This window comes from Mytilus edulis, chromosome 7 (genome assembly GCF_963676685.1).
Source record: "Mytilus edulis chromosome 7, xbMytEdul2.2, whole genome shotgun sequence".
NCBI lineage: Eukaryota > Metazoa > Mollusca > Bivalvia > Mytilida > Mytilidae > Mytilus > Mytilus edulis.
Window position 1 is genome coordinate 46,346,833 of NC_092350.1, and position 21,768 is coordinate 46,368,600.

The 21,768-nt window shown below is 32.3% G+C and overlaps 2 protein-coding genes across 2 annotated transcripts in view; one reads left to right on the forward strand and one right to left on the reverse strand.

Moving 5' to 3' along the window:
• LOC139483156 (transient receptor potential cation channel subfamily M member-like 2) overlaps positions 1 to 11,275 on the forward strand; it is a 30,262-nt gene extending 18,987 nt beyond the window's left edge. Inside the window, exons 15-19 of the mRNA XM_071267191.1 lie at positions 4,577 to 4,828; positions 5,593 to 5,788; positions 7,751 to 7,910; positions 9,055 to 9,248; positions 11,162 to 11,275. Of these exons, the coding sequence (XP_071123292.1) occupies positions 4,577 to 4,828; positions 5,593 to 5,788; positions 7,751 to 7,910; positions 9,055 to 9,248; positions 11,162 to 11,247 (888 nt within the window). The 3' untranslated portion in view covers positions 11,248 to 11,275. The remainder of the gene's footprint in view (positions 1 to 4,576; positions 4,829 to 5,592; positions 5,789 to 7,750; positions 7,911 to 9,054; positions 9,249 to 11,161) is intronic.
• Positions 11,276 to 18,544: 7,269 nt separating this feature from the next.
• On the reverse strand, positions 18,545 to 19,305 carry LOC139483157 (uncharacterized). Its single transcript, XM_071267192.1, has 2 exons — positions 18,995 to 19,305; positions 18,545 to 18,848 (listed from the first exon to the last, which is right to left on the reverse strand). Exons 1-2 carry the CDS (start codon positions 19,303 to 19,305, stop codon positions 18,545 to 18,547), a joined length of 615 nt encoding a protein of 204 aa, XP_071123293.1.
• Between the last annotated feature and the right edge of the window lie 2,463 nt (positions 19,306 to 21,768).

Sequence of the window (21,768 nt, forward strand, 5' to 3'; positions counted from 1 at the left end):
GAGATTTACTCTGAAACGTAAGGGATTATGTAATAGTAAAAGTTCAATGATAATTTAATATTGATATTAAAAGGCCTCCGAACAAAAAGGGGTGTTCAGATCCCCGAGCCCGAAGGTCGAGGGGATTTGAACAGCCCTTTTTGTGAGGAGGTCTTTTAATGTCAATATTAACTTAATCATTGAACTTTTACTGACTTACAAACCGTCAAAAATATATGAAAAGTACATAAAAAGTACTTGCAGAAACCTAATTCCCCTGAACTGGACGAGTCGAAATATGTTTAACTTAAATGATAGTTAAACAGTACTCAGACTGGTATATACAATTAACAGTTACCAAATTGAAATGAAAACGGACCAATCTAATGGCATTACATCATATAATTATTTATTTATGATAAAAAAACATTTCATCTTAATAACACCAAATGATAGTTTTACAAAATTAGGGGGTAAATTTATATTTTTTAGCCAACTTTTCAAAATAACGATTTCTTATTTAATAAATCAGCAATCAAAACCCCCGTACAGACCTCATTTATAACTGACCAATGAATATTATGCCCAACAACTTCATGTTATATATACTTGATGTTTTTGATCTGTCAGTAATCATGAAATAGAATCGTAAAGATCAGACCTTAGAAAACAGTAAGTAAACTCTTCCAACAATTAGCTTTTTAAACAGCTTGTTTAAGAACTTTTAATCGGACAGTCCTAGATGCATAAGGTCCTTCACATCCGGCAAATGTTCCTTTTGTTTCTGATTTGGTGATTTTCCTACATTAAGATACATGCGAATGCAAAATAATTAGTGTTGTCTATTCAGTCCAATCAATTAATAGATCTTGCTTTATTTGTGTTTTTTTTTAATGAACTATGCATGCAAACTTCAATGAATAAAACCGTATTGAACTAGGTTTCACTGTCCCGATCAAAACGTGTTGGGTGAGATATATTCGCAAGTTCAATATATTATATGAAAAAAAAACACTTTAATTTAGTCGTCCGTTATTCCCTTTTCGTGTCTAAATGAAGCAAAAACACCTGGAAAAAACTTTTATCTTTCTTAGTTTTATCCTTGCCTGACAAAAAAAAATCATGTTATAAATCGTATTTAAACATTAGATAAGAACAATAGTAAAAAAAATATCTAAAACTTTTGAATAAGCAGTCATTTATATGATAAACTGAAGAGACCCCCCCCCCCAAAAAAAAAAGAAAAGAAAAGAAAAGAAAACAACATAAAAATTTAAATGAAAATTGTTAATTATAGCATTTTACAAGATCTTGTCTTTGTGTGCCAAGTACTAGTACTGTAACAGAGAAATTAATTAAATTGATTGATTGTTGTTTGCTTTAAGTCCAGTAGCAAATATTTCATGCCTGTTAATGACTATAACACATAAATTTTAAATACAATAGGTAGGTCGTACAATAGGTGCAAGAGTTTTTAATTTGATTCACAATATCTACCCTGAAGTCGATCATCCATGTTTACGTGTAGTTTACAATATCATTTCACGCATCCAATTTAGGTTAGATACTTTTAGCTCGCTTTAGTAACTGTGATAATTCTGTGAAACTGTATTGTGTATTGTACTTTAGTTTTTGGTATGATATTCTGTACTACCGATCACTACTGCTCTCCTGGTTGGTCTCGTGTGGGGGCGTTCGCCTCGAGAGCGATTTTTAAATTTGTTCCAATCCTGAACGGGTCAAACAAAGACGTTAATTAAATTGGTATTCTATTTCAACGCTTAACACGTGGCATCATAAAGTGAGAGCACAGACTGGCCGGCTCAGCGTCGGAAATGTGTCCTGGTCGAGTGACTTTTCTTTCTGCGAACTAATATCTTGTGAACTTATACGATAAAAAAAGACTCAGCTTGTCAGTCTAGTAAAAAACAGGGTTAATGCTCTTATTATATTTCACGTAATCGTCCTGAATATAAATTTTATTCGCCGCTGGTCGTCATCCATTATCATTATTTATTTTGCCGTTTTATTATACAGTGAAGTGTTGGGATTATTATCTTTCATGGTAAATAATTATAGTAAATCAAATGTGCCTTTTCGGATATATAATATTTGACGGAAAATATTGAATTAACTCCGTATAACTATTATTTAGTCATGGGTCGGTTTTGAGTTTATTATTCTGTACACGGAATGTTCTATAAAAAAAAAGACCGAATGTTGACTCTAAATATTTTTATTTATTTGTGTCTTTGGGTTGCTGTCGCATTAATGTATAACTTTATCTCCTTTTATTCAAAACCAATATTTGCTTGGGTATAGAAATATTTACATCTCTAGACCTCTCCCGTTCCACAGTATACCCTTGCTAAAGTGGTGCGTTCGTTTGGCTTATTGGTTATATAAATACGCAGCTTTGTCCGATCAAAATATAATAGGAATGTATATCAGATGCCTGGTGCAGTGAGAATTCCAAGCTATCTTTACCTTAAAAAAACATTAGAGGAAAAGATGATCTACACACGAGTTGGATGATTGAAATGGGTAAATGTAACAGCCACTATGTTCCGTCAGTTACTTTTCAACTAGTTATTTTGTTCCGAGTGCAGTCGAAAAGTTTCGGAAAAAAGTAACTAGTTACAAAGTCCCGGAACAATGTATCTAGTTGAATAGTTCTGGCGGAACAGAACAACTAGTTAATTCGGTCAGAATGTTGCCTTCATAACGGAATAAGTTGTAATTCATTGTTATACATTAATCTGAAATTGATATTTTAAAAGTAACCACATGAGGAGGAACTTTTGGGCTGGTTTGTTAGTTTCGGTTTTGACTAATTTGCCAAAAGAGGAACTTTGTGACTAGTTGATAAGTTCCTTTTGACTTTTGTAATCAGTATCTTGGTTCCCCTTTGAAAGGTTCAAATATAATATGTTACGCTTTTACTTTGCATCAAAAAATGGAACTTTGTGACTGGTTGGTAAGTTCCGTTGGAACTTTTGGGCTAGTTTGTTAGTTCCGGTTTTGACTAATTTGGCAAAAAGGAACTTTCTAACTATAGTTGGTATGTTCCGTTGGAACTTTTCAACTAGTCACTTTGTTACGGTGGAACTTTAAACCAGAGAAAGAACAAAGTAACTAGTTATTAAGTTCCTCCGGAACTTTTCGGCTAGTTAGTTCTTTCCGCCCGGAACTTTCCAACGTCGGAACAAAAGAGCATTTACATAAACAACAAGAAAAGTCAGCTTAATCTTTTTAAATAATTATAAGTCGCATGGCTGATTTTAACAACATTTTTGTGACTTTTGCTAGAACAATAGTAGATGAAAAAAAAATATAACAAAACCGATTAGCAAGACAATATTAAAAAAAATGAAACGCTCAAAATAAGTTGAATCTTTTTTATAAATTGTTGTCAACCTTTTTTTTTTTATCATTTTCCACCCTTTTATGACAACTATTATATACTAGTCTGAGATATAAATAAACTTCAAACAGCATATGTTGTCACCTAGACGAGGGAGCCGTCATTGTATGCTTCAATATATGAGTTATTGCCACTCAATGAAGATTGTTTTTCTGATGTAGTCCCTCCCCTGTTAGTTTTGCTGGAAATTATACAATATAACCCCTGATGTGTATGTACTACAACAACGTTTTTTAATATTAAAAAAAAAAGATTACATGCAAAGAGAAAAATGAAGGATGAAATTCTAAGATTTACGCATAAAAATTCAAATGTTAATAAAAATGAAATATATAAAAATTGGAAAACTGTTCGAGACTATAATCAACTGAGGACAAATTATTATAAATCACTAAATGAAGCTGATTAATTTATTGCTCCTTTGTGTCCAGTGGCAAATATGTCATGCATATTCACGACTAAATTCAAAGCGGATCAATTTGAAGCAAATGTTCACAAATTTAGAGTGGCACTTTTTACAATAAGACAGAGCGTTCGCTAGAGGTAAAACGTATGCCGTAATAGAATAGATTTGAACAATAATGATCGAACTAGTAAGTTATAAAGCCCCCCTTCCTTTTTTTCTAGACGAATGTCATATACAAAACGTCATGAATTTACAAACAATAACGGACACTATAAGTAAATGAGATATGGACTTTTTTATAAATAATTCCTATTGCAGCCAACATCTCCCGGTTCGGGACAGGTTATTTATTTCCACAAAATACCGCCTGATTATTGATCGAAGATATTTAAGCAACCAAAAGCACTGTGAATCAAACAAATTCTTGAAAAGGTAAATTAAGGTATTTTGCTGGGTGTTTTTCCCAATCCTATTTCGGACCCCCTGATTTTAAGAGGGCGTATCTAATTAGTCATGCCCGATTAACTTTTATTGAATTGAACTTCAACTTAAAGACCTACATCGGGTAAATAAGTTCGAGGTACAATAAGTAGACAATAGAAATCCTTTGTGAAATAAGATCGTCCCAGGTATCTTAGAATATAAATTTTCGTTGAATAACAATGAAAAATGCACGAGCAGGTTTGTAAGTCGTATTACGCATGATCAAATGCAGATAACAACTCAAAAATAGATACCATGTTTTTAAGTTAAAATTGTCTTTACAGATTCGACCTGAAGATTGTTCCTGGTCAATTCAAAGAGTATTGCTGCATTTATTTGACATATGGAACATTTTGGATTTTGTCTGCTTCATTTTATACATCGTCGGCTTTGGACTACACTATTATCATCCTGATTTACTTTTTCATACTAGACGAATCTACAGCGTGGCTTTGTTCGTAATGTTTCTACGTTTCTTGAACCTATTACTTCTGATCAAACGATTTGGTATTATCATTATAATGATCAAAGAAATGGTGAGTTGTTTTATATTGAAAAAACAATCTATTGAATTAATTTTTTTGGTAGGGGGTGGGTGCCTTACCACGCGAAAAAAAACATTATGCAAAATTAAACGTGTTCAAATTCGCTTTTATGTGCCCGTTCGCAGTTATTACATCGTATTACCTACCACCAAACAGTGTTTTTACAACTATATATCACTCAAAGATTGTATATGTTTCTCAGATTTAAACAATTCACATCAATAAGTGTGAGTTCTTTCTGTATTTCAACTAAATTGTGGGTGCTCATGGCAGATCCTTCATTGTTCAGTCAAATTTTAGTCTCAAAATGTATAAACTAGGGACGAATTAGTGCTATCTTGTTGTTAGGACACATGCTTATTATTGTAGACTGTATGTTGCTATCTCGTTTAGATATACTTCATATTTCGTTTTGATGCATATCAGCTTTTGCAAAAAGTTATTTTCCCCACAAGGTTCAATGAAATACTAAAAAAACAATAAGTCATTGATGGAATGTGTCATTTGATTACATGTGAACTAACAAAAAGCGAACTTGTCTTGTTCGTAGGCTGATAGATTGTAACATAACATTCAGAGATAACCAGTATATTCAAAGAAAAAAGACCATTTTTGAAGGTGCTTATTAAGGATAGGAATTTCATGCTTAATTATAATAAAACCTGCAATCTAGCTAATTTTCAAAAGAGTTATTTATAGTACATGCAGAGAATTAAACAAGTATTTTTTACAATTATGTGTTCTTTGTATTCTAGCTTGTGGATCTCGCTGAATATTTGGTGATTCTAATCATACTAATGTTTGCTGCTGGTATAGTTTACCATGCAAATGTTTACCCAAATCATACAGTTAAAGCGTTCCCAAGAGATATACAGTACTGGCAAATTTGGTCTATTCTTAAAATACCGTATTGGCAGGTCTACGGAGAATTGAATTTGGATGTTCTTGAAGGTTTGTTTAATATATCAGATATGCCAATTTTAGTAGTTTAGATAGACAAAACCTTGTAATTCATTGTCGTATTTGTATTGATTGCACCATGTAAAGTCCACATGGATGGCTGAAGATGTTGTTCAGAATCTAAACAATCATGAGTAATTTCATTGTTTGTACCCAAAAAAGAAAATAACGTCAGGTCATTGGTTGAATTTCCATTGTTTATGACATTTTAACCAATCACGACGATTTTATGAGCACTTTTGAAAATATTACCCAGGATGCATTAGATTCTGAAACGGCGAATTTTATCTATACCTACAATGTTTTAACTCAAAACAAAACATTTGTTTTAACGAACTCATGAACACAATTTGAAGATACAGATTTATTTACTCTTAATGATACAAAAATGGTTTATTACTTTTTCTATGTAGTTACATATAAACTATTTTCCAAGTAAGTGGATATCACATCCATGGCTCCAAAGTTCTGGTACTCAATTTATCGTAGTATAGTATGTTATATAAACTTAAACCCATTACTTCATTCGTCATGTCTGTCTTCAAATTTTGATATGACTATACATGTATATCACATTATTTCATTTGTTAGTGCTGAATCAATTCATACTATTATCTGTACGAACTATAGAATATGCATATTTTTTAGAATACAAAGAAGTTCCTTTTCAAAATAACTAAGCGTTTAAATGATAAACCGACCTTTTTTTCTGAACAATATAAAGACGTTGATTTTGGTTTGTTGTGGTTGACGTGTTCAGTATGCATATGTCCACATGTATATATCATAGATTTGAACATTTCTTACAAAGAGATTTCATTTTCCTTTTTCTTTTATGAATTATCTATTTTGAAGGAGGGAGCAGAAACAGATCTTGCTTAAACCATTTTGGTAGACATTCCAATCGTATATTTTAATGGCGTTGTACTTAAATATCTGTAATCCGAATAACAATCGGCATATTGGGAAATAATCATAAAATTTTAACATTTTATTTTCCATATCGTTCCAAGCATCATCCAACGATTTTCATTACACCTCAATGCGCAAGCCAGGGGCGTAAATGGGTCGAAATGTTATAATATATTGATAACTCATTATACAAATTCTTAAAAATGATAAAAAAAAATCATTATTCCGTCTGCTAAGATCAAACATGTGATGTCCTCCACTGAAATAACTTCATTTGTTTTCAAATCTAAATTCATGGAGTATTCGAACGTCAAGATAGATTTTCTTTTAGTATTAGTGAATATTATTTATCAAAACATTTAGCTTTAGTCGAGGGTCTTCTTCGTCATTGTTGTTATAAACGCTTTTGACGGCATAAAAATGTACAATAACCTGTTATTGACCAGGACAGGAATATGATGTTATTGGATATCTACGCAACATACCATGTTTGCTTAACACGGTTGTGATGAAGTTGAACTGCTACGTATATGTATAAAACATACTCATTTGATTTTGGCATTTCATTTATCTAGAATATAACAAAATACGATGGTACACGCAAGTGGTTACTATAAACAAAAACAATGCAAATGTAGCTCTTCTGTATAAATAAATATATATGCAAAGAGATCTAGCTATTATTGCTCCATCGACGAATATTTCGCTGACGAAACGCGCGTTTAGGGTACTACCATCAGTTTAACTCTGATATATCCTTTGTATCTGTGATGAGTAATTATATATATCTAATCTTCAATAAAACTATTTAGTGTATTTCTCCTTGTTCGTGATGATTTAAATTCCTCAAGCACAATACAAAATATGGACGATTAAAAGTACTCATTGGTCATAATATATTTAGTCGCAAACCATTTCATTGGCGCGTTTTATTAAAGATGATATAATCATAACTGATTTTGTTTCATTAATATATTATCAAACATCACGGCTTGAAATGGATTGTATAATTTAACTAATTTTTTTTTTTTGGAATTTCAGGTTCCGAGGATACTGGATGCACATCCAATAGTACATTATGGAAGAACGATCCTTCAATAAGTAGATGCCCCACATCTGACTGGCTTCCTCCAGTAATAGCCGCTATATATATGATGTTAACGAACTGGTTGCTGCTGAATATTGTTATCGCGATGTTTAGGTGAGAATTATAATGGTTTCATCGGATAGTGTGCCGATGGAAAGGTCCATATAAATTGATGGGATATAGCTGTTAACAGAAATTTAAATTTAAAACCTTTTTCTGTCCAGTTGTGTTTAAGAACCTTATTTATCAATGAAGAAATGTTCAATTATCTATTAGAGAAAAAATTGACAGTTTGTCTGATAAAAGATGTCGTTCTACATTTGTACTGCATTTGAAAAATAACATTTTTTGTCAACGTTAGCATGCATATGGTAAAACACATTTTGTTTATACTTTTATATAAAATGCATATTTAAAACTAGTTCATATACAGAAACTTGTAAACTAACGATAACAGAATGTTGCAAAACTGTAAAATAGAGTCAAATTCAAGGGAATATTTTTTTAGACCTACTTTCGTATACAACCGGATGTGACGTACCATGATTTGGTGGTATTACACCTATAAACGCCATAAGTAGATGCCCTACATCTGACTGGCTTCCAACAAAAAAAATTAGTTCAATTATACAATCCATCTCAAGCCGTGATGTTTTGATAATATATTAATGAAATAAAATCAGTTATGATTATATCATCTTTAATAAAACGCTCCAATGGAATAATTTGCGACTAAGTATATTATGACCAATGAGTACTTTTAATCGTCCATATTTTGTATTGTGCTTGAGGAATTTAAATCATCATGAGAAGGAAGAAATACACTAAATAGTTTTATTGTTTGAAATTTGACATTTTAATCAAGTTCACGAATGAAATCATTAACTGGATGATCGTTTACTTCGACAAATACAATATGTTAGTTATGTGACAATTTTAAATGCATCTTTTATTTCACCATGTGATAAATATTCAAGTATTTATATGTCTGTTTTCAACGAATAGGATGAATAATAAATTATTAATTTATAATACAAACAAGTACTGTACACATGGATATATGTTAGTTATGTGACAATTTTAAATGCATCTTTTATTTCACCATGTGATAAATATTCAAGTATTTATATGTCTGTTATCAACGAATAGGATGAATAATAAATTATTAATTTATAATACAAACAAGTACTGTACACATAGAGAGTGTGTATTACCAAATATGATCACATACTATTTGCTTATTTTTTCTTAATTGTAGTGCACGATTTAATTTGATAATGACAAAATCCAGTCAGAAATGGCGTTACCACAGACATTCGGTAGTAATTGAGTACGAACATAAGATACCTTCACCACTGAACATCCCGTTTCGAGTTCTCATTATTCTCTTTTATGTTATGTGTTATCTTCCTTTCTACTTATGCAATGAGTGTACAGAGGAAACCATTCAAGGTAATATTTTATTCTTTTTAACAACTTTGTCTTTCAATAACTTGTTTAATTTTATCTAAATGTCTCGTAAATGTTGTCTTATTTTAAAAATTGCTAAAACTTTTTGTGAACATTTCAGATGTATCGATCGGTTATCATATATCGTCTTCCAAAGAAGAAACAGATATAACTTTGTTTTTTCTACAAAATTTAGCCAACTGCCCAATTAACAAAAAATCTGAACAAATAATGAAAAATTAATTAAGTTTAGTTTTATTGTCGGTGACTTACTTGACTTAATCCACCTTGTTCCAAGGGGGACATATGGCGACTACAGTTTCTTTCCATTTCTTCGAATTCCTGTTCATGGCTATTCGTTTGGTTTCTTCCCGGGTCTTTCTAATTTTGCTCAGTTCTGTTGTAAGTCCCCTGCGCCTGGTGTGTTTTGGCCTCCCATTTTTTCGATGTCCGTGGGGTTCCTTCCTAGGGCTTGCTTGGTAATGTTTGAGGTTTTTTTTCCTGAGGGTATGGCAGATCCACTTCCACTTTCTAGTTCTTATTATGTAGGAGAACAATTGACAGATCCATAAATTTGTTTACAAGTGTTAATCACTACTACCATTTTTTAACAACAATAGGTGTGCTTCGGTATTAAAATTTCATTGTCTTAATTGTAATATCAATAAATTTATAAGTAGTTAATTGTCATTATTTGTTTGAAAATTTTAAATACTTGATGTAATTAGAAAGCACATATCATAATATTTATGGAAAACACAATGTATTCAATTTGTAAAAAAATGACATCTGGTTTTAAATTCTATTTTGAATAAGTGGGCTCATGCATTTATGTCGACCATCAAAGTCAAATTGGAACTTAATGTTTTCTGCTTTTGAATTTCAATGTAGTTTTATCAAATTATTGGGCAAACTTATATGAAATTGGAGTTAATATTAGAAGTATGCAATCAAGGAACAAAAATGCTTTTAAGGAATGTTCTTGTATCATAAGAGCTCAATCTTATAACGAAACATTGGAAGCAAATTCCTTTAGTAAACTGTCAACAAAATAAAACACTTGGATATACAAAACTTTTTCAATTTATCACATTAAACAAAGTCCCATCATAGTGAATACTTGTTTCATGATTTTTTCATTCTTGCTTTACATTTTCCTATTTTCCTATTGTCTATCAAAAACTATTTTCATATATACAAGATTTGTAATCAGCAAGTAATCATATGAATGTAATCTTAAAGTAATCTAAAAGTAATCACGATTACACCTGATTTTTGCAATGTAATCGATTACATTACGATTACTTGTAATCAGAAATGTCATGATTACATATTACTTAGGATAACACTGCAAAATGTAATCTATTACAGCTGATTACGATTACTGATTACGATTACCCAATGCCTGATTTTGAATGATTGGAAACTATACTGTGAATCGTTTCCGTACAATAACTTGAGAACCGTTCAACCAATAAGTGTTAATATGTTGTTAATGATGACATAGTAATGTCAATTAGAATCTTTACTTTGATCACACTTGACTTTAGCAGTCGTAACCTGTAATTGATAGGAAAATAAAACTGTGTATTGTTTCTGTGCGATACGTTTTCAATAATTTGTGAATCGTTTAAACATTGTTGTTCAAATTTTAAAATGCTGCTTCTGATAATAAATTGAGGTGAGGTTTGATATTGACATGTAATAATATAACAAAAGCACGGTTTGCTGCCCTAAATAAACGCAGAGTAGATACCAGTTTATAATTTTGTACGTCTGTAAAAGACTCATAAGATCATAGTATATCTGTGAAATGAACTATAACTGGTTTTTTTTTATATGTAAACCGTATATTCACTTACTAGTCTAATGGCTTTTGAGTAAAATAGTTTGTAAATAAAACGATTGTTTTTTAGGTCATGGTATTGATGAAATGCTACAGCGGCAGCGAGAATTTGCTCGAGTCATTTTAGAAGAGGAAAAGGACAAGGGACTCATTTAGTAACATGTAGGATACGATTTGTTTTAAATTCTTTGTCTTAGTTGTCCGAAGCACCTGACTTCACTCCCGGTTTTTAGTGGAGTTCGTGTTTTTTTCTTATTTGTTATTTATAACCGTTGATGTAAATGTCCTTTGGTTTTTTGAGTCTTTGTTTACTCCTTGGTTTTGATTATTATTGTCTTATTCATTCGTTGAATTTAGCATTATTATAATTTTTTACATTATAAAACGCTGTTTTAAGTTATGTGAAGTAATTGAATATCATTATAATTGCAGTTACATTTGATTATTGATTCAGTATAATAAAGACTCAAGCTACATTGACAAGAACCCTGGGCAGATGAAACTGAGAACTATTTGAGTATACATAGTTAACTTCATTACGTTATGCCAAAACTATATTCCGTGAATGACAGAATATCATCAAGTAATTAAACAACATTACGTAATATCAGAGTTCTACATAAGACAGATGTGGAGGTCCATAATGGTGCGCTTTTTTTTACTAATTATTTATGATTTTACGATATTCTATCAATTTTTTTTTTTAAATCACTGTTTCACAATTAAACGTGTTTATACTTATACTAAAGATGAAGTAAAAAATACGAAAAAAAACAACTTTAAAAACGTTTTGATTGGTGTTAATAATAGACATTTTTGTGAACTTTTGTTGCTTTATCGTGTCAAACTGACTATGCTGTCAAGTTTGTAAAGTTGGGATTTTTTTCTTTCTTCATTTTTTGAAAGATAGCACATTTTTAAACTTCGTTGATAGATTGAAAAATTACAGTGGAGTCCCCGGTGTCCGCGCGGCCGGTGATGTCGCGCATCTGCTGATTTCGTCATATCCATTCAGTAACACAAACAAAATCATTCAATGACATATAATTTATAAAGGACGATATGCCAAATCAATATTAGGCACTGCTTCATGAGTAAGCAGATACAAATAGGGAGAATTCAACGTCCAATGTGTCAACATATGCTTGGTTTTCTTATTTTAAAAACTTAAATAAAAAAGAGACTAATGCGTCCCGTGATTATTTGAAAGATAAGCTAAAAGATATGGAGAGAGACCAAATATTTACTGAACTTGATAATTTGATTTCAAAAACAGAAATAGAAAAGACGATCAGTACACTTAAGAATAAAAAAAGCCAGTGGTTTTGACTCAATTTTTATGAAATGTTAAAGTCCAATCAAATATATATAGTTCCTTGTTTTCAAAAATTGTTTAATAGTATCTTCAACTCAGGAAATGTCCAAAATTTTTGGGCAAAAGAATATATAGTTCCTTTATTTAAAAGTGGTTCAAAAGATGACCCTTCAAATTATAGAGAAATTACCATTAGAAGTTGTTTAGGTAAGTTAATTGTGAACATTTTAAATATTCGTTTAGAGAAGTTTTTGCAAGTAGAAATATTATCAAACCAGAACAAATTGGTGTCTGTAAAGGCAAGCGCACCAGTGATCATCATTTAGTTTTGAGAACTTTTATAGAAAAGTATACTCAACAAGGCGATACAATTTTTTTTACATGGTTTGTTGACCTACGACGAGCCTTTGACACTGTTAGTCATGATGGACTTTTTTATAAACTAAGAAATATTGGAGTAGTCAGTGATTTATTTTATAACACGCTAAAAGATATGTATAATAATATTGAACTTTGTGTAAAAGTATACAAATATTCTATGACTTAAAACTTTACATCTAACATAGGAGTCAAACAAGGGGATCATTTAATTAAGTCCCACCTTATTTAATTTTTGTATAAATGATATACTTGACTCATTTGATGAGACCTGTAAAGCTGCTATTTTAAATTCCTTACAGCTTAATTGCTTATTGTATGCAGATGACTCAGTATTGATGTCAAAAACAGCTGAAGGCTTACAGATGTGTATTGATAAACTATATAATTACTGTGATAAATGGGGGCTCCAAATAAATATAAAAAAACTACATCAGTAGTATTTAATAAAACAGGAAAATTGTATGAAATAATACTAAATGATAGAAACTGTACCTATTGAAAGGGCTAGGGTTGTAAATATTCAGGAATTTATTTATGTGCAAGTAGAAGCTTTACAGAGGCTAAAGAAGATTTATATAAAAGGGGATTTAAATGTAAATATAAAAAAAAGTATAAGTTATATAAACCTAAAAATTAACACACTTTCACATATATTTGATTATACTGTGAAACCTGTGTTATTAAATGGGGTGAAATATGGGGATCTTCAGTAATAAATAAACTACATTAAAGTGAACATAATCTATTTAAACTATGCAAGGACATGAAACAAGAAAGTATTCATGACAAATTCTGTAAATTTTCTATGGGTTTAAGTAAAAAATCTACAAATATAGCTGTATTGGGTGAAATGGGAAGATATCCATTATTTCTTGAAGTAATTTTAAGTATGCTTAGATATTATAAATATATATTAAAGTCTGATGATATCCTTCTCTCTGACGCTCTGAATGTCTCTAAATAGTTTAAACAAAAATAGTTGGTATAGTTGTATTGTTATTCTTATGAAATATCTTGATATAGATCTCAAACTTGTTAAAAATTGAAGGATGGATTTTAAATCACTAATTTACCGGAAATTAAAACAGAAATATTCTTGTATTTCGAAATCTGAACTTTACAATGATAGACAAAATAAACAGCAGGAAAATAAACTAAGACCTTACAGATTATTTAAAGAAAATATTTGTATGGAAAGACAATTTTTAATGAGGATGAAAGGCGACTGCTCACTAAGTTCAGAGTCAGTGGACATAAATTAGAAATTGAAAGAGGTAGATACATGTATATGGGTCTTCGGTGGAGGATTGAATATGGAAATTATGCAATATTGAAGTTGAGGATGAAATCCATTTTCTTCTTCAGTGTCTTGTTTTAGAAAATAAAAGATCTGAACATATAAATAACTGAAATAAGGTAAACACAAACTTTAAAAGCCTCCCAAATAAATCAAAATTATAATGGTTAGTCAGTGTCATCTAAGGATAATGTTATAATTAAAAAAGTAAATTTATTATTGTGTACTTTGTGTACTTTGAGAGAAATTTAATTCTAGAAACAGTTTAGTCACCAGAAGTTTGTTCATCTATATTATATTGTAAAACTATATATATCATTCCTGTAGAAAATATTCTGCTGAAAAAGACTTGATTTTGTGTAATTGTGAAATAATCAATGTAATCAATATGTAATAACTAGTATGAAATTGAACTTAATTGTACTGCTCAAATTATTGGGCGTCATAATTGACAATAAAAAACTGTGTATTGTATTGTATTTGTATAATTGTTTTAGCCTTTTGAAGGGATAGAAAAGAAAAAAATGTTCAAGAGTTAATTAATAAATTCAATTTCGTGATTTACCATATTTAGCAAATTTACATAAAAAAAAATACATCATCAGATAAAATTTGTTTTATTTAGGTCAAAATTATATCAGAAAAAAATTAATTTTGCTGTGCATCATTGGCAGTGTGTTTTGTTCAACTTTAACTATTACACATTTCGTTGTATAAAATCTTTCCCTTATTCAAAATAAGCTTTTTTAGGAAGGCATGCGCGAAATCACCGGACATTAGAGGAACTCTCAAAACAGGGGGTTTCCTGGACACACATTTAACAAAATCTCGAGGGTGAAACCATACAAACAGAAGATTTTATAAAATAAAACTATGTTCTGAATGTCTTCAAACACCTTTATCCAATAATTGGTTGTATTAGTTGAATGAAGTGAAGTCATAAGTCTTCTGTGCGCGGATACACCGGACTGCACCGTACTTAGTAATATCTACGAATTTTGAAGGAAAAAAATGATTTTAAACTGTTCATAATTTTTGATAAAATCCTTTCTTTTTACCCCTCAACCATTTTCTCAACATTTTAGCTGGTGACATAATATACTTTGATCAAATTAGTTATACATTTAACATGATTAAAATATTTTAATAGTTTTTGTTCAATATTTCAACGGAACTGAAACATCAGATGAATATATTCTGAAAAGAGGGGCGAAAGATAACAGAGGGACATTCACACAACTCATAAATCGAAAATCAACTGACAACGCCATGGCTTAAAAATAGACAAACAGGTCAACAATTATAGTTCACAAACACAACATAGAAAAATACAGACTATTCAACACGATCCCTATCAAAAACTGGGGGTGATATTAGGTGCTATGGAAGGGTAGGCAATTCTTGGTCCTCATGTTGCACTCGTCGTGTTCCTAATGTTAGAAAAAACTCGGTAATGAGTCCTATTCGGTAGGACGCATCCGTGAAAAAGGGAACGGGATTGTAGTTACGACGTAAGGAACATATCTGCTATCATCTGTGAAACGGATATTTCGTAGAGGTCAATCAACTCGTAATGGCGTCCGTAAAATTTACGAAGAGATGATTTCAACTTCACCATTTGAAACTCTTGGTTTAATAGTCTTAAGTAAAACATATTGTACGGTGACTTGTCTTTTTGTCGAAGACTTAATGTCTGCATCACGAGGTTTATTTTTGTCGTTTGGCTGCAGTTCAGTTGACGAATAACCCACATCTGATTCTTATTCTATTACACATTTCACTATCCGTGTACACTGCTGGTTGAACAAAACGACATACAAATATGATAGCACTCATGAGACATATTATTAGAAAACATGTAAATTGTTTGACTAACTGTCTCCCTCTAGATGTCCTTCGGTTATTTCTGTATTTGGTTTGCTGTTTCATTGGCGTAAACCTTCAAACCCCTTTCATTCACGCAATACTTATTGCTTGCTCTCCACGGGTTTGTTTTTGTTTCCAGTATAGCGGATTAGTGTGTTGTTTTCTGCTTTATAATCTGAGAGTGGCAAATATTTCACGCACATCAACGCCATTGTGTGACAAAATCACAATGTTCGATTTTGCACGTGTGTCTAGTCTACTTTAATAAACACTTGCTTTCCTTTGTTGTTTTTTTTTTTTTTGGTGAAGGAGATTATTTTACTAAAACGCAAAGTGCTCTCGTTTTTTTTCCCTGAAATATCATAGCGCACTTGTACCCGAGTATGGAACAAACGTTCATGAAGGGTTCTACAGTGATTCAAAAACTTGCAGCATGTTTACTTCTGTGTTAAAAATTAAAGAATTAATACACAGACTATTAGTTTCGGAAAATCAGCGCAGACGTGCATGTATTCATGAACGCTCTTTGTGATCTTCTTAATTTTCTGGAGGGAAATAAAAATAACAAAAACTCTTTTTTAAATGTTTTTGTGACTCGAAGAGATTTTTTTCATATGCAATGGTCTTTGTTCTGTAATATCATGTCAGGATGTAATCCCTTGAACTGCTCCTTCAGCAGTGGTAACATTGTTGTTTTCTTCTAACACTGCAGTGGAGACCGATTCCTTATATCATCTCACTCTTTTTTCATTAGACTAGTAATTGAATTGACGTCCTCTGGTCAACTAAGTGGATTATTTGTCCAGTTTTGTTCCATCTGGTACCATACATACTGATGTCAACTTCGACTTACGACTTGTTTTTATGTTGTTTTTTTCTTTACGAAATAATTGTGTCAGTGTAATTCTGACGTTAACTAAAATCAGACTTAAGCCGCTTTAATAGTTTGCGAAGAAATTGTGCTAGACTTTGGCTGTTGTCGATACCATTCTGTGATACAGAATATACATCTTCTCGGATTGACAGCATTGCACACCACTATAACTCGACGATTTGACGTAGGCCTTCGTTAAAGAAAGCCCCGAGGTAAAATTCTTAGTTTCTATCACTTCACTATAATGCCGTCATTCGTACTTTCAAAACAACACACCTTGCATGAAAAGAGTTATGTATATTTTAACTGACCATCTAATTAAGTAAAAACAGCGAATTTCATACCATTTAATTGTGTGTTATTGTGTTGCTTTTTGGACATATACCATGCATCTTTTTTTTATTCATATTTAGGTTTTACGTGTCACGGCAACCCATTAACTTATATGGACACTAGAACACACCCGTGATATCACGGGTCCGTGACTGAATTAAAGTATATAACTATGCGCAAGCCTTATTTCAGTATTAGTATTGTCATCTGATAAAGTCATGCCGATTATAAGATAAACAGTTTTTCTCTGCTTTCAAGTCTTTCTGTTTGAACCCGTCGAACTGAAACACTAATATTAATTATTTGGAAAACAAAAGGTCCGGGAATGGAGTATTTTTTAATCAACAGCATTGTCCTATATAAGTTATAAATAAAGTTGAATTCTTTGCTTCGCTGTTTTACGTCATGCCCACTAACAAATTGAAAACTGTACCTATACGCCTTATTTTTAGTCCAGATATTTAGTATTCGTATTGTTATCTTAGAAAGTCTTACTGATTAAAATACTACAATAGGTAACAATTTGACAATTTAGTAGTGTCAACCCTGTGGTTATGAACCGTGTATATATAGCATATTAATCCTGAATACAACGTTTGGCGGTGCACCTGTCAGATGCAGAACGTACAGATAAGGTAATAGGTAACAGGTGAATATACTATTGGTATCGGTAGCGGACTCGACCCGGAACTTCTTAATTATTGGCAATATTAATTACGTGGAAAACAAAAGGGCCTGGAGTGGTGTTATTTTTAATCTACACCTTTGTACTATATTAGTTATATATAGAGTTAAATTCTGTGATTCGTCGTTTTTACGTGATGACGGCTGACAAATTGGACCTCGTAATTTTAGTATTATAGATGTAAAACAAACACACATGTGTTTCCAAGATATGATACATAATAAAACAAGCCACTTCTTTCACAGGCTAGCATACGCTGTAAAGGGTTTTAAAACTTATATAGTTATCTATTTGCTGATTTTATCTAAAATAAGGTATTTGTAGAAATCAGAATATTTATATACGTATTAAATACGTTTGTTTTTGGCCTTTTTCTTCTTTTTTTAAGTTGTGATCTCCGCAGACTAAAAGTAATTTGTCCCCCCCCCCCCCAAATAAAAACAAAGCATAGATTGAGTCTTCACCATATTTTCTCCTGATAATTAACTAAAATTTATAAAACTTTGAAAAAGTTCCGTTTACTATAATTTTTCATAACACGTATTACATGTAAGTTTGTTAGCCTTGCAACAACTATAAACATAACCAACTGTGCAAGAGATGTATAGTCAGTCAAGGTCTTTAAAAACTTAAAAACTATGAACTAACCGCTTACTTCTTTACTTTGCTTAATTATGTTGCCCCTTGGTGGAGCATAGGCCACTAACGATATTTCTCCACCTTGTTCTGTTCTTTGCTAGCCTCTCCAGATCGTGCCACTTGTTCTTTCTCCATCTCCGCTGCAACATTCCTTCTCCAGGTGTATCTTGGTCTGTCCCTGCTACGCTTTCCTTGTGGGTTCCACTGTAATGCTTGCCTTGTAATGTTAGTTTTTGGCTTTCTCAGTGTGTGTCCTATCCATCGCCATTTTCTCTTTTTTAACTCTTCATCAACTGGGGATTGGTTGGTCTTTTCCCAAAGATCTTTGTTTGATATCTTCTCATGCCATTTGATGTTAGGGATGCGCCTGAGGCAGTTGTTAATGAAGACTTGGAGTTTATGAAGCAGGTTTTTTGTTGTTTTCCAAGTCCCAGCTCCATATAAGAGAAGGGTTTTGAATTGAACAAGCGTATTTTGGTCTTAAGCGTGATATTTCGTGCTTTCCAGATTGACCCCATCATGATAAATGCAGTTCTGACTTTGCCAATTCTGATCTTTACATCTTTATTTGAGCCGCCAAGATTATCCACTACGCTTCCAAGGTATGTAAAGGATTCCACTTCTTCTAATGCTTGGGTGTTAACCATCAGACTGGCTTGGGACTTCGTGTTTGACTTTAACACTGTCTTATTATGATTGATGGAAAGGCCTGTTTCTGCTACTCTCTTTTCAACCTGCTCTAGTTTGTCCTGCATTTGTTGGTGGTTGTGGGATAGCAATGCAATGTCTTCGGCAAAGTCTAGGTCATCCAGCTGAGTGAGCATGGTCCATTGGATGCCATTTCGTCTGCCATCATGATCCAATCAACTGCCAGGAGAAATAGCATAGGTGAAAGGAGACAGCCTTGTCTTACCCCAGTTGTTATATCAAAGGCCTCAATTAATTGACCTTCGTGTATAACCTTACTCTGCATTCCTGTATAGGTGTTTCTGGTGATGGTAATAATTTTTTCAGGAATGCCATAGTGTCTCATCAACTGCCACAACACATCTCTATCTAAGCTGTCAAAGGCTTTGGCAAAGTGGACAAGGGGGGTACTACATAGGACTTGATGTGGAGAGGCTATGTACTGGCAGGATGTGACTGACAAACTGCTCACCTTTTTACATTTCTGTTAGCCAGCGGCGCTGAAAGCGAGAGGTGACAATCACACAGACACAAAACACAGCAAACTAGACGCATCACACAACATTTAACAGACATGAACTAACCGCAGTGTAGTAATAATAGTCGAACATTCTCGGGAACTTGGCCCTCGTTTTGACTTGGTGAAACCAGTACAAAAATTGAGGAGACGAGATAAATTCTTAAATTAACTATTCTATTTTCTAATCTCTCATATCAATTTTTTATGATAACAGAAGATGTTTGAGAGGTATAACAAATAAATTTTATTTAAACCCATTACATCTAATTTAACGTGTGTGTGTACCACGCCATGATCATCGTAAATGGTCGTATGATATATTGTAATGCTCCCCCATTATTTAGAGATTGAGTGTTAATAGCTGTTAATAGCTGCTGCAGATCTTTGATAACAATTATCAGTTGAATTTCTATATATCCTTCATGCAATTGAGACAATATAGGTTGCACTTTGTAAATACCGCTGTTTTTCAAACCACTCCTCTTTTGGGGAGATTTAGAATATTCATAGAAAATTAATTTTGTTTCATACTGGTTCCCAGTTATGCTCTCTGTGTTCCATCGCATAGAGACATAACTTGGGAATGTTACCAGTAAATATACATGTGCATATTGTTTACATTGAAATCTGTGGTAACCCTTCATTCGAAGTAGGGGTAGTTACAGTAAGAATATCAGTGTTAGTTTAAACTCTGAACAGTTCAGAGCGTATGAACGTTGAAAATATGCCGCACAGCCCTATATTTTGACCTTTGAAAAAAATAGTAGTGCATATCAACTTTCAATTCTGAGATAAGATTTTTATCAAACTTCATAGTAAAAGTGGTACAGTTTTAGCCGTACAAGGAGTTCCTATGGGAAATTCCATTGTCAATATTTACAGAAATGCAACCTATTGGCGAGATATATTGCACGGTCATCTGCCTATTTGTTTCGATTATATGTCTGCATCCCGATGTGTACTTGTTATTTCTGTCGTTGTTAAGTTGTTCTATTAACGTATAACCCAACACCCGATTCTCCTTCTGTTACATACTTCACTATCGGTGAACACTGCTGGCTAAAAAAACATAATATACAAATCTGATAGCACTCATATTATATATTGTTAGGAAACGTGTATATTGTTAATGATTAAACGGCTCCATCTAGATGTTAGTCGGTTATTTCTGTAGTTGGCTTGCTGTCTCATTGACGTAGACCTCACATATCTCTTTATCCACGCAGCACCTTATTTTCCGTGTGCACCAGTGACTGAAATTTAACTAATTATATAAAACTGTAAGCACTGCCTATTTGTCTTAACCCTTTCCCTTTCATGCATTTTAGACCTTTACTTATCGAAAATACATTATCGAAGTTTAAATGAATACAGCATTCGCATCAATGGTCATACACATGTCATGTTGGTCTCAAATGAAAGATAATTGGTAAAATATTTCAAAAAATTAAGTTTGAAGATAATTCGTCATTTTTTGGTCACGTGGTATATTTCTAAAAGTCACGTGACTGTTGGGGAAAAAGTGAAAAAGTACGAAATCCTTGGGCAAAAAGTCGTGCAGAGACATATTGGTGGGCTAATAGGGTCAGGTTTTGGTGAAAACACAATGCCTCGAGTCTGTTGAAGCCATATAAGTTATCATAGTGGTATAAATAGACGCATAACGTGCTATAGGCCTTGAAATATCGATGTCCGTAACATTCAAAATAATTGAGTTTAGACGCTCTTTTTGTCCGATTTCAAACTTGGACCCTAGTTGTTTGTCTAATTCGTTTTCAATCAATCAGCAACCTAAACTGTTTTTACAAGGGAAAATTCATTGAATTACCAATGTTAGCTTGATCTGGGACACCCTTGACCGAGCCCGATGGAGTAAAGGGGGTAAAAAGGAGGGGGGGGGGGGGCAATTTTGCACACACATTCTTTTAAAAAAATTTCGTAGGTTTCCTTTTTGAAATTGAAAGTAAACTAAAGTTAAGTTAAGTTACATTTAATATAGGAAATTATTTTTCCAACTCCGGCAGTGGAATTCGAAAGTTAAGTTAAGTTAAGTTACATTTAATATAGAAAATTATTTTTC